Source organism: Acomys minous, assembly GCF_964271855.1.
Source record: "Acomys minous genome assembly, chromosome: 6".
NCBI lineage: Eukaryota > Metazoa > Chordata > Mammalia > Rodentia > Muridae > Acomys > Acomys minous.
Window position 1 is genome coordinate 121,822,065 of NC_140487.1, and position 13,030 is coordinate 121,835,094.

Here is a 13,030-nt window from a genome sequence, read left to right on the forward strand (position 1 = left end):
TCTGCCCAGATCCACTGACACAGAGACTGCTGGTGTCTGAAGTACCTTGTGGGAACAGTTACAGATGTGCCATCCTTCAAAGCCTGCTTCACAGGAAACAGCGTCCTGCATTTCTCCCTTGTCCTCTCACTTGCACAACCTCATGTGGTAGCTGACAGAAGCCAGGGCTGCTGGCTGGGCGGGTAATTTAACTTCAGAGAGCTCATTTTACCCCCTGCAGCCTTGCTGACTTTTCTGAGACGTATTTGAAGCTGCTCATCCCACCCTCTGCTTTCCCTCGTATTTGAGACAATCCTAGAGACATGGAAGTTAGTGCAATGTGTAACAGAAAGATACAGTAAGAATAGAAAAATGCTCACTAGCTTTTTAAGCCAGTGTAATTGAAAGTGATCTTAATTCCCTACAAATAGCTTGTGGGTTTGAGGTGTTTTGTTTGTTTTTCAATTGTAAGTTCTGTTCTAAGGGAAGCGTGTGCTCTAAGCTACTCAGGCCTGACCAGCTGACAGCCGCTAGGGTGGCCTCCTGAGCCTCCCCAGTTCATTTCTTTGCTTCTGTCTGTAGCTTTCACGTCTGCCATCTTTACTAGGAAAAGTTGTTTTATTGCTTCTGGGGGTTGTTGGGTCCTTTTTGTTCATTTGATCTGGCTTTGGGTTTGTTTGTTTTTGAGAATGTGTCTTCCTATGTAGCACAGAGTGTACTTAGACCCCTTTTGCCTCAGTCTCCTGAAGGCTGTGATTATAGCTGGTCTCTGCTCTACTGCTGTTGAGAGCTGCCCCCGAGTGCTTCCCCACGAGGTGTGGTGAGACATCAGACTCCTCTGCAGTCCTGGCCCTGTGAGCTGTATGTCCACTGTGTGGTCTTGAGGATGTGGCTCTCAAGTCACCGACTGAATTCCTTTCTTTTTAATGGCTTCTGAGTCCCTGCCCCTCTCCCCCAGCAAACTGTAGGTGTCCTCTCTGTTTGACTGTTAACACCCTTCTCCCACACACAGTGGTTGATGATTTTTTTTTCCTGCTCATATTCCCCTAGCTAATTTTTCTATTCTCAGAGCTTATGATAATACATACACTTACATTAACCAGCTGTGTCTTTTTTTTTTTTTTCTGTTTTTAATAAACAAATTGCCCTTTGAGCCAGATGTGGTGGTGCACACCTGTAATCTCAGCACATAAGAGACTACTTTGGGAGGATTTTCTGTTCTGGTTCAATCTGTCTTTTTCCCACCTGTTGGCTTTCTTACCTATCTGTTTGAGGGCAAATTAAATCCCACATGTAACCTCCAAGCTGGGCCAACATTGAGGTAATATAAACTACTGGAAGCTCACGTAGATGAGAAAATGTAATCACTTCTCAGGGGAACAGTGGATTAGAAGGAATTGGGTTTTAGGAAACACTGTAATAGCTGCGGGACCCTGTTGGTTATCCAGTGCGTGAGGCCTGTTAGCCTGCTTCCTGTTGTTTGAGACAGGGTTTCTCTATGTAGACCAGGCTGGCCTCGGCAGAGATCTGCCAGCCCCAGACTCCCAAACGCTGAGATTAAAGGCATGCGCCCCATTGCCCAGCAGCCAGCCTTACTTTGCTCAGTAGAAGGGAGAATTTCATCAAAGCTGTGCACTCCCTGCCCTACCCAACATGTCACTTCCTTTGAATGTCTCTGATTGAGACATCTACATAATAAAAACAAAGACTGGTGCTGCTGAGTGGATTGTCAGGCTGGTTATGTACGTCCTCTGTGTAGCACGGTGCTTTTATGTACCTGACCCCTGTTCACTTCGGAAAGGGCCCTGTCAGAACAGAGTGCCCTTGTCTTCAGCAACAGCACCCTGCTCTGCTTCTGGTTCCTGCTGGTTCTGCCTTCTCTCTGGTGAGAGGCTGGGGGGCGCAATCCTTATGTCCACCCCTCAGCTGGTGCTAGAGATGTGCTCGAGAAATGGAGGAGCTAGGAATGCCTTGTTTGTTCTTCACTCTCCCTATCTCTCTCTTTGAGAAGTTTCTTGGTTATAGGGATCTTATTGATCAGCTTTTCTGTGTGGCTCCTTGCTCTGCGCACTCCTGTGAAGCCTGTCACTGATCCTTCAAGCCATGTGCTACTGGCATCTCATTTTCCTGCCCGCCTGAGGAAGTTCCTGTCTGAATAGCTCTCCTCTGGGAATCCCTACTTTATGCAGCTTCCCTTCTCACTTTAATTCTATGAAAAATCCCTATGGTTCTTGTTCATGAGGGCAAGTGGACTCCCAGCAACCAGAGAACTGTGGGCACAGAAGCTGATACATGAGAGACATGGCTTAGCTTGTACTGATGGTTCTTTTGGTAAAAGGCAACAGCCCTGGATGCCCCTGTGGTGAAGGGAGGAAGTAGAGCATTTCTGTGTAAAGTGTTCTGGTGTGGGGGCTGCCAGTGCTGGGCTCTGCATGGCTTACGCCCTTCCCCCTGCTCTTTCGCTGTCCTTTATTTTGGGGGGTTGGGTGGGGGTGTTCCTTTGGTTTCACTGAACAAACTCTAGGTTTACTGATCACTCTGACTTTTCACCTGACATTTTTACCATGTTCTCAGTGGTAATAATAAGAATTTAAAAGAACCCTACTCTGATCTACCCAATGGACTGAACATTCTGGGGAATGACTTTGACATGAACTCTGGTGCTCCATATTTGACCACCTCCCCTTGGTGAGGAGGCCTGGTGGCACTCAAAGAAAGAAGAAGCAGGATATCAAATGAGACTTGATAGCCTATGGCCATATAGTCGGGGAGGAGGTCCCCCTCGGTCATAGACCTAGGGAAGGGGAATAGGGTGAAAGCAGGAGGGAAGGAGGAATGGGAAGATACAAATGATAGGATAACAATTGAGTTGTAATCTGAATAAATTTTTTTTTGTAATCTGAATAAATTAATAAAATTTTAAAAATTAAAAATAAATTTAAAAAAGAATTTAAAAGAAAGTACTCAAGTTTTGTTAGTGTTTATTGTAATAGAAAATGATATTTTGAGTGTTTAAATCAGAAACTACAATTTTTTATTTGTACAGAAAAGATGAAGCATAAGCTTTTAACCAAAGCACCATCTACCTTCATTTTCCAGACATTTCTCTTAACCGACAGTGTTTTTAAAGGGGATTTCTTTGAGTCTATTTCTTGCAGAATGAATAAAAAATGGATATGTTTGTTGGCTGAGATTGTTTTAAGGCAGTATTGTGATAACCCAAACCCTGTGCTCACCACCCCACTGGTCTTCCCTCCCATGTCAGACCAGAAGCATGCCATGCAGTGCTGTCTCCTGAGCCAGGCTTGTGACTGCAAGGCCCATGGCCCTGGAGACTCCTTGAAGCAAGTCCAACCTGGACAGCTGGTCTTCAGCCCCCACAGTTTTGTGTCTTAAAAATCCTGTAAGCCAGCCATGGTGGTGCACGCCTTTAATCCTAACACTTGGGAAGCAGAAGCAGATAGATCTCTGTGAGTTCAAGGCCAGCCCGGTCTACATGGTGAGTTCTAGGACAGCCATACTATGTAGAAAGACCCTGTCTCCAAAAGAATAACAAAACAAATCCTATAGACAGAGGAAGTGTCTTGGGATTGAAGAATAGGAAGCAATGCTCCGCCAGCCGCTTTGATTTCTCCCATCCCCTCTGAGAATCCCAGTGGATCTTCTTACTTCTTCTTTTCCCTCGTGTCATCTAAGCCTCGGTTAGGGAAAGTGGGCAAAGTGATGTCAGGATTACTGTTTTCCACAGCTAAGTCATGTGGAAGATGAGCTGCTGCTGTGGACCATCTCAGTCCTCCCCGCTGTGGCACCTGTGCCAGGCCCCACTGGGTCTGACTGTGTCGCCATTTGCTAGTGCATACGGTTTGGGTGCGTGTGGTTCTGTTGTGTGTGCGTGTGCTCATGTTGACGGCACAGATAAAGTTCTATCATGCTGCTTAGAGAGTGGCTTTTCCTTGAAGATGATAGGCATCCCCTTCCTACCCTTTCCCACCCTCTTCCCATCCTGCTCTGCCCTCCTCAGCCTCCGTGCCTCACTTCCATAGCGCTGTTCTGCAGCAGCCTTCTCTTAGGGTTTGAAGGCTTCTGGACGGATCTTCATTTCCACCCGTTTGAGGGAGTAGTTGGCTCCGTGCCAGCCGTACCAGCTGATGCCATCCATGTGCTTCTTGTGCTCCCCCAGGCGATAGTACACCCCGTTGAGATTGGAATCCGTGCAGCAGTTATACCAGTAGCCACCTGGCATGAGAAAGAAACAGAGGAGGCTAGTAGCCTGGGATGCCCTCCCCAGATTGTGGCCGACTGATGAGGTTAAATTAAAGCTGCTAGCAAAGGGACCAAACAGCACCGCCAGAGCCCCAGCTGCACGTCTGCAACCCTGCTTTGTCCTTGGTGGGACTGTGGCCCGAGCCCTCCCGCCTCCCAGCCTCACCTTTGCGCAGCTCTGCACACTTGTCCAAGCAGTTATCGTTGTCCTTGTCCTTGGTGCTGAAGACCGTGTTGTTATGATAGAGGAGGGCGTCCTTCCCCACGTCGCCACTGTAGTTCCCCAGGGAGAGGCGGTAGCTGTTGAGCTCGTTGCCCAGTGCAAAGTGGCTGTACTCTGCATAGCGTGCATTGCCCTCCCAGTCCTGGCAAGGAAGAGCAGAGCCTTAGGGAACCATAAAGGATGTCATTTCTGTAGGCCCTGGGCCCTTCTTCTCACTAGCCTCACAACCAAACATCTCTTCACAGGTGGAACTCTGGTCAGACTATTACAGTTCACCATGTTAGCTGCAAGTCAGCAAACAAGGTCTGGACTCACCATGTGACCTGGCTTGTTCTCTGTGTACCCCTTCAGGTCTCGAAGGGGCAGATGTGTGATTTTTATTAAATCTCATTCTGAGATGCTGTAGGAATAAGTGGGGACATCATGCTTGAAGCCATCTCGAGGGCCACCACCCAATGTCACTGAGGTTTGTACTTAAAAAGATCCCAGAACAAAGATGATGGTGTTTCCATCCCAGTAACTGGGTTTACCCTGTTCTGGCTTGGGTCTTATAGTTTAACTATGCTGAGAGATAGAAAGAAAAAACTTTTTTTCCTTAACTGCACTGAAGCTTCAGGAAAACTGCTGCAGTGACTCTACACACCTATAGTGAGTAGACTAAGGTGGTGCCTCAGACCCATGTGTGCAGTGGGCCCCAGCAGTCAGGGCCTCACAGCTTGAGCTTACCTCCAGCTCCACGCGGAGCCGCGTTGGCTGCCTGGTAAGCCGGTGGATGTGTTCATTCCCCAGCCAGAAGTCCCCTCGGATGCTGCCAAACCCCTCCTTGTACTGTTTCCAGTCTTGGTAGAAGGAGACAAGGCCACTCTTGCGCCTCTGGATGATGGTCCAGCCTCCGCCTGAAGTTTCCATGTCACAGAACACCTGAAGCAGAGAGGATCCTCTGGGCAGGGGCAGGAGCTTGAGGACAGACTCCCGCACCTGCGTGCTATGCCTGCAGTGTCAGTAATCATGTGTTCCCTGCAGACTGCAGCAGAAATAATGCTCCAAGGTGGAGGGCTGGGGCCCAGTGGTGGTTAGCGTGGGAATGCATGGCCATAGGGCTTGGGGCAGTGTGAACACAACTTAACTGGGAAAGTCAGGTACCTGAGTGTGCCTCCTGCTCATGTCTCCTTCCCTAAAGAGCAGTTGCTCTAGGACTTTGAAAGAACTTGAACTAGTTATGCATTAGTAAGACTTAGGAAAGTTGATATTTTGATGATTTAAAAAAGTAGATGGCTGGAGTGGAGGGGAGAATCTCAGACAGCGTTCTCATAGCTCCATCGTGTGGTGCATTGGCTTCTCCAAAGTTCCCTTTCTGTAGACCAGACCAAGTCCTATTGTCTCTGTGCCTTCTAGGTCTGGAGGACAAAAGGTAGGATGTGGCAGTAGGGACCTCACCTCTAGCTCCGGGCTGCCCAGGAACTCATCAGGAGGCAGCTTGTATACTCCGGATATCCGGTAGTTCTTCTGGTAGAGGGAGGAGCAGTCATAGATGGCATCTGTCAGGGGAACATGCTGAGTGAGCTGAGATTTGGGCCCCAGGGCATACCTGTTACATCTGAATTGGATTAAAAGCCAAGGCTTTACTTCTACCCCAGGGTGCCCGTGGCTTTAGAGAAGTGGGCCTCAGGATTGAGGGGGCATGTTTAGGCTTCTTGGTTATGGGGCATTGGATTAGGGAAGCCCTTCCTTCACCTGTGCCGGGAAACCAATAAACAGGAAGCTTCAGGTTAAGTCTGAGTAAGATACCGTGCTGTGGTGGCCGTCCATGAACTCTAGAAATGCTGTCGTCTGCGAAGACCCTGGGGCAGCTGCCCTGTCAGTAGCGTCAGGCTAGAGGCTCAGCCCTGAGTACCTCACAGGGTTTGGTTTGTTGTTTCTCAGGTAATAGCTACTGCTGACTGGTATTGGATTTAAGGGAGACAGATTTGAAATCTTATCCCCTCTCCAGTCGCACATGGCTACATGCTCAAATGAAAACTAAACCCCCAAGGAGCCCTTTGAGACTGATCTCTGAAAGTTTTGATAAAATAAGGAAATGAGCCTTTCCCACTTCCCCGTGGGCTTGATTTAAAAGCTTCCTTGGCTGCAGCTCTGTACTGGGGCTTCAAAGAACAGCTGCTTCCAATAGAGCCTGCGGCTGTTGTCCTGGAGACGCTTCCTGCACCATTGTCAGGGACTGTTTCCTTGATGGCCGCTGGGCTGGAGTCTTAGAAAAGCACAGGTGGAAGCAGGAAGTTCCACGTGCCTGTTTCCTCTCAGAGCCTGCTGGGGAAGGGGAAATGAGGTGCACCTCACGCCCTCCCAGGCAACTTCTAGCAGCAGGAAGTGCAGTCAGCTTGGCATCTGGCCTGGTCTATGTGACCAGTTTCATCTCAGGGACCAAATGAAAGCTCGCTTTTCTGGTAAATGAGAACACCCCCCATTCTGTTCCCAAGCCAAGAGCGAGGAGGCCCATGCTTAGAAAGCGAATTGTGTTTGTTTAATTACTTAACAGATTTTTCAGGCTTAACTTCAGATAAAACTTTTCCTTTATCTGAACCAGGGGTAGCCAGGATCTTACTAGAAGCTACTCATGTCTTCTTGACTTGGTTTGTTGTGCAGCAAGCATTAATGAGAAATGCTTCATCTATAGAGTATGCTCATTCCAAATGTTTTTCAGTAACCTCAGAAAATTAGAATTTTCTCTGAGCAGCAAATTCATTTATTGTCTGACAGGTTAACCAGTAACTGAATGTTGTTTTCCCTAAGAACTCATTGCATGGGCCTTATTTTCAGCCATTAAAGATCAGCATTACAGCATTACATTTACTTGTTCTCTGTATCATCTGGGAGAGTTTTATTATCAACCATGGGAGAAAATAGATCAGCACTGTAGACTATCAAGGACTCTATCCTTTCTTGAGCACAGAGGTTTCCTTCAAATGGCTGCAGGCTATGTCTGACCTGTGGAGTGAGCTATGTGGCGTTTGCCCCATCCACACTAAGTCCTAGGGATACCAAAACACTGGGGCGGGGTGGGGGGGTGGAGACTTTGCATCTAGAGCAGCAGCTGGTACAGTCTGTAGTTTGTTCCTGTTTCCTTTATGGTCTGCCAGCTCTCAGTAAAGTAGGATAGTCGGGCCACAGCAACCGGGAGTGACTTCGGTCAGACTTCATGCTTCAGAGGGGAGTTCAGGCTCCTCAGTTGCTGAAGTTGGTGTGAGTCAGACAGACTGGAGCCAGCATGATAGTTCATGCCTTCAATTCCAGTGCTTGAGAGGCTAAGGCAGCAGGATCCAGAATCTAGGACCAGCCTGGGCTACATAGTGAGTTTGAAGCCAGCCTGGGCTATGTGAGACTTTATCTCAAAGAGAGACCTTTAGGTGCTGGCTAAACTTGCCAGATATCACTAACCCAGAGAATACAGTTATAGATAGCACCCCACCCCACCCCCAGGCCCCTTCCTTGAAGTTGCTGTGTTGAGCAGACTATGCAGAAGCAGTGCTGGGGCCAGCAGACCCTCAGCAGGAGCGTAGCGCAGAGTATGAGGACGGCACGTACCTGCCGAGGTCTGCGTGACAGTCTGTGCTGCCTGTAGCTGCATGATGTCGATCTGGTTGTTCATCTCCGAGTACTTGCTCTCTGCAGCTGTGAGCCGGGACTCCATGCGCTTGCTGCCACTCTCCAGCTCCATCACCTGCATGACCACACTGACCCAGTCGCTCTCCTGCTTCTTGCTCAGTGCGCCCAGTAGACTGCTGAGATTGGCCACCTGGGCTTTGAGCTCCTTCATCTCCTCACAGCAGGCGGCTGCTTTGAGCTGTGCCTTCCGTTTAGGAGGCTTCTGCAGCCACGCCGGGTGGCTGGCAAAGGCCACGAGGATAATGCAGAGCCAGGTTGTCCTCAGCATTGTCTGTGCGTCTGTTGGGCAGGTCTTCCTCCTAGAGTCTGTAGCTAGCGGAGGTGGGAGCTCAGCTTTTGACTCACTGTGGCAGTTTTCTCCTTCCTGGTGGTCTCCTTCCTCTGTGCACTTTCTTAGCCTCTCTCAAAGCTCGAGTTTCTGAACTGGATCTCGGTGGGTATTCGAACACTTTCCTTCCCAAGTCTGAATGTTCCACCAAGGCAGCATCTTAAATATTTTTAGTGCCTGTACCTCCACCCCTGCCATGGCCCTGTGTACTAAAGCCCCTCCCACTCATCTGGAGGGTCAGGTGCCTGTTGAGTGAAGTCAGAGTAAACTTAGGCCAGAGGAGAAGAGGAGGGGGCAGGGCTGGGGTTGGTTTCCTTGTCTGCACAGTCTCTGGGCTCCGTCGGGGGCCGTGAGTTTGTCTGCACTTGCGCCTGTTAGACGATGCCCCTGCCAGGCACTGGCTCAGCTCTGTCAGCAGACAGGCAGAGGGCAAGAATTTCCAAAGCCCTGTCTGACGCTTACATAACATACACCGAGGGGGGAGGTAGTGAGAAAGAGTTGGGGCTAAGACTGCTGAGCTAGGGAGGCCTGCTAAGGTAATCCATGCTGTTTACTCAAGGTTCTGGCTTATTTGGGCTAAGATGAGTTTTAACTGGGCTGGATACGCCTTTTTCTGGTCATCATTCAGTGTTTTACAAAATTCCTGTTGAGCCTGAATTAATAGTTTGTATCTGTGAGGCTGCTAACTTTTTACACACTTTCCTTCCAAAAAGATCACTTGATGTTTTTTACAAGGAGTTGTCATAGCTTAGGACAGAGAGCAGGACTCAGCCATGCCAGACATGGTCTGTCAGTGTCTGGGCAGCAGTGAGTAGGCCTGACCTTTGCCAGACATTCAAGCTCAGAGAAAAGACTCCCGGCACCTAATACATCCAGATCAGGAGGCTGGGTTCCCTCTCTCCATGCAGTGTGCTTTGCAGCTTGCTCTTAGTCCCCCTGTAGCTACATGTAACTTTGTCTGAGGAACGGGGTTATTACAGCTTGTATACCCTTTACTTGAAGGGCACTGCTCTTCTAAAATCATGTAAAAACATGGAATTTCTGTCCTTACGCAGGAGCTCTGTCTTTGGAACATGTGTGTGCTGTGTGTATGTTGGTGGCCACTGAGGCATGCAGTTGACCTGATACTCAGCATGGGTCCCCCACAAAACCTGACTGTGCAGCTCTGCTTACTGTAACCGTCTGAGCCTTTTCCAGCTGGGGTTTCTGGCTCCTCAGAAGGTGATTCTGTTCAGGCAGCTGGAGTTACCAAGCAGGCTCACATTTCTGAATGAAGAGGCATTAGGGGCTCAGATAGGCCACAGTTTCCTCTCATCTCCTGTCTTTTTTTTTTTTTTTTTTTTTTTTTTTTTTTTTTGGCCTCTTTGGGGATCAGGATGTTACTAACGTCTTTTAGATTACCTTCTGTGAGGTTCTGATTGGCCCTGTGCTAGTCCCTGCTCTCTTTATTTTCCTTAGTGAATACTAGTGTGATAGGGAAGTATAGTCTTCATTGGTTCCATGGAGCTTATTAGGGTTTAGCCTCATTCAAAATCCGCTAAGAGCTCTTTAACGTAATCTCATGTCTATCTAGTGATGCTGTGTTTAAGCCATGACTCACACAAGTGTTGTGTGCCATATGAATATATAAGGAACGTCCCAGAACTGCAGTGTCATGGTGCCATGGGGAGCACTGGAGACAGGTCAACCCTTCAGTACGTGTGGTGAGCCAGCTGGTGACCATCAGGCGGAGAACATTCAGATTTTGGTCCTTGCCTCACACCATAGGTAAAGTCTCAGCTCTGCATTTAAGTTCTGGCTGTGAAGGGAAGATCATAATGCGGTGGTGTAGGAGATGATCTTCAGACACCGGAACTGCCAGCACCAGGGAAACCGTGCACAGGCCTAATATCCCCGCACTCAGAGGGCAGAGGCAGGAGGATTGTAAGCTTTTGACCGTCTGAGATACACAGCAACTTCAAGACCACTCTGAGCTGCGTGGTAAAAAGAAAAGGAAATGCAGGCCTGGAGAGATGGCTCACGGTAAAAGCACTGGCTGCTCTTCTGAGGGTCCTGAGTCCAACTCCCAGCAACCACATGGTGGCTCACAGCCACCTATAGTAAGATCTGGTGCCCTCTTCTGGTGTACATGCAGACAAAGTACTGTGTACATAATAAATAAATACATCTTTAAAAAAGAAAAAAGAAAAGGAAATGCAAGAAAGTAGTCATTTCTTTTCAGAAGACAACACTGAGAAGCGTAGGAGGTCAGGCGTGTTCGCAGCATGTGCTTATGTGTATACCGGGTCCAGTGAGTATAAGCCTTCCCACACGGTGGAGCAAGCGAGTAGGCCAGAGTTCATGGTGGATGAGATCTGAAAGGCCCATAAATACACTCAAGGCTCCGACATCTTATGAATCAGCGTGGAAGTTTACATTTCAGCCATAACACGATGCCACTACACACCAGCCAGAAGGGCAAAGGTAGAAAAACTGAAAATACCAATGTCGACAGAAAAGTGGATTGTTTAGGTTTTCATGTGACTACTGAGGGAGCTGTAAACAGTGAAACCAGCATGGTGTCTTACAAGGCTGCGCATAACCTGTATCCTGGCAGTTCTAGGTATTTTTCTCTCCAGCAGACACGTTCAGGAGTGTTTGTAGAAAGGCCACTCACAATACAAGCACTGAGGGCTGGAGAGATGGCTCAGAGGTTAAGAACACTGTCTGTTCTTCCAAAGGTTCAATTCCCAGCAACCACATGGTGGCTCACAACCATCTATTACGAGGTCTGGTGCCCTCTTCTGGCCTGCAGGCACACATGTGGACAAAATACTTGCTGTACAAATAATAAATAAATCTTTACTACAAGCACTGAAATCACAGAAACATCCATCAGCAGCCACCCACCCAGGCCAGCTGCACTGTCTCACACAATGGAATTGCTGCCCCACAACAGGAAGGGAAAACTGCTGTGGCATGCAACAGCATGACATGTCTCACAAAACTTAATGTTGAGTGTTGTTCAAAACTAACAAGCAAAGAGCTGGGAGACGGCTCCGGGGTTAGCATCCCCTTTTGCTCTTGCAGAGGACCAAGGCTTGATTCTCAATATTTGTATGGTGGCTCACAACTGTCCATAACCCCAGTTCCAGAGGATCTAATGCTCTCATCTGTCTTCTGCAGGCACAGCCATGTATGCAGGCAAATCACTCATACATATAAAACAAAAATAAATAAATCTTAAAAAAGGAAAGAAAGAAAGAGCAGCAGGCTAAGTGTTAGAGATGAGTGACAGTCACCCTGGGAACGGGATGGTTGGAGGAGGAGCCGTCTGGGAGTTGCAGTGCGCTGCCCTGAGTTTTCTTGGTCTGGTAGAAGTCCTAAGTATGTCTTTCTTGGATAATCTGTCTGCCTGTGCACTTAGGGGCATTCTTTCCTATGTACCTCTTCTAGAAATTTGTTTGAAAATAGATGATGTGAGCCAGGAATGGTGGCGCACACTTTTAATCCCAGCACTCGGGAAGCAGAGGCAGACGGATCGCTGTGAGTTCGAGGCCAACCTGGTCTATAAAGAGAGTCCAGGACAGCCAGGACTATACAGAGAAACTGTCTCAGAAAGAAAAAAAAATTAAAAAGATGATGCATATAAATTATGGGGACAAGTGTCTGCCTGGGAAGTAGGCATAGTGTATTTCAAGCATTTCGTGTCATCTCCTTGGGAAAGTCCCTCCTGACCCCCAGTGTGCAGTCTGTGCTCATGCTCTTCTCTTCTCCAGTTGCTTTGTTTTCCTTTTCTTCCTGTCGCCATTATGTTCACTTTGCTCTGTCCTTTTTGATCTGCCTATGGCACTAATCTGTACCTCTGTAAAGGACAGGCCCTCTATCTGTCCACTGCAGCAGCGGCATCTGGCACTCAGCACAAAGCCAGGGGGGAGTACCTTACTGGGACCTGCCAGGTGGAAATGGGACTCCGAGGGGAGGATGTTCTTCCCCCGGTTCCTGTTCTGGGACTTATGGTCCTGCTTGTCTCTGGCCATAAAGCGCATGGGTGGTGGCACCACCGCCATCTTGAAATGCTTTGGGACATCTCACTGCCTGTCAGTCTTGCTATTCAGGTATGGTGTGTCATCTCTCCTGAGCCTCCTCATCAAAGAGATTTCTTCTTTCCTCTGACCTCAGAAGGGACATCAATATGCCTACAGTGTGGCCCTGTCCCTAAGAGAGTGCAGGGCCAGCCCACATTGCTTTTCTACAAGGTGTATTAGAAGCTGCGTGGCTACTCCATGCCATCCTGTTTGTGTTCCTCAGCTGCCTCCATATGCTAGGGAAGTCTCAGAGGCCAAGGTCAGATCTTGCCAAAATACCCAATGTGCTTTGTGTCCAAGTAGATGAAACTAGCTTCAGGATGAGCCTTTGAGCCCTCCCTGTCAGCTTCTTTCTTGGAGTCTCCCCGAGCTCTGAATATGAAGAAGCAGAAAAAGGGAGAAAAGCTTCCAGACATGATCAGAAGACGGGCATGCTCACGGCTGCAGACGAGAAAGATAACAGCCAATCTGTCAAGAAGCGCTGACAAAAAAGATAAAGTTGGAAGT

General features: G+C 48.4%; 2 protein-coding genes across 2 annotated transcripts in view; one reads left to right on the top strand and one right to left on the bottom strand.

Moving 5' to 3' along the window:
- The window catches only part of MTOR (mechanistic target of rapamycin kinase), a 118,111-nt gene that overhangs the window by 49,393 nt on the left and 55,688 nt on the right, over nucleotides 1–13,030 (top strand). The gene's annotated exons all lie outside the window — the stretch shown is intronic.
- ANGPTL7 (angiopoietin like 7) lies at nucleotides 1,034–8,937 on the bottom strand. The gene is made up of 5 exons (XM_084786747.1): nucleotides 8,048–8,937; nucleotides 5,903–6,003; nucleotides 5,192–5,386; nucleotides 4,409–4,607; nucleotides 1,034–4,215 (listed from the first exon to the last, which is right to left on the bottom strand). Exons 1-5 carry the CDS (start codon nucleotides 8,394–8,396, stop codon nucleotides 4,046–4,048), a joined length of 1,014 nt encoding a protein of 337 aa, XP_084642873.1. The 5' UTR covers nucleotides 8,397–8,937; the 3' UTR covers nucleotides 1,034–4,045.

Excerpts from the sequence above, each read along its gene's own strand:
- ANGPTL7 (XM_084786747.1), bottom strand. The coding sequence starts at position 8,396 with ATGCTGAGGACAACCTGGCTCTGCATTATCCTCGTGGCCTTTGCCAGC. Across the intron at positions 4,608-5,191 it reads GGCTCCGCGTGGAGCTGGAG|GACTGGGAGGGCAATGCACG; the intron begins GTAAGCTCAAGC and ends CTTCCTTGCCAG. Across the intron at positions 4,216-4,408 it reads GTGTGCAGAGCTGCGCAAAG|GTGGCTACTGGTATAACTGC; the intron begins GTGAGGCTGGGA and ends TTCTCATGCCAG.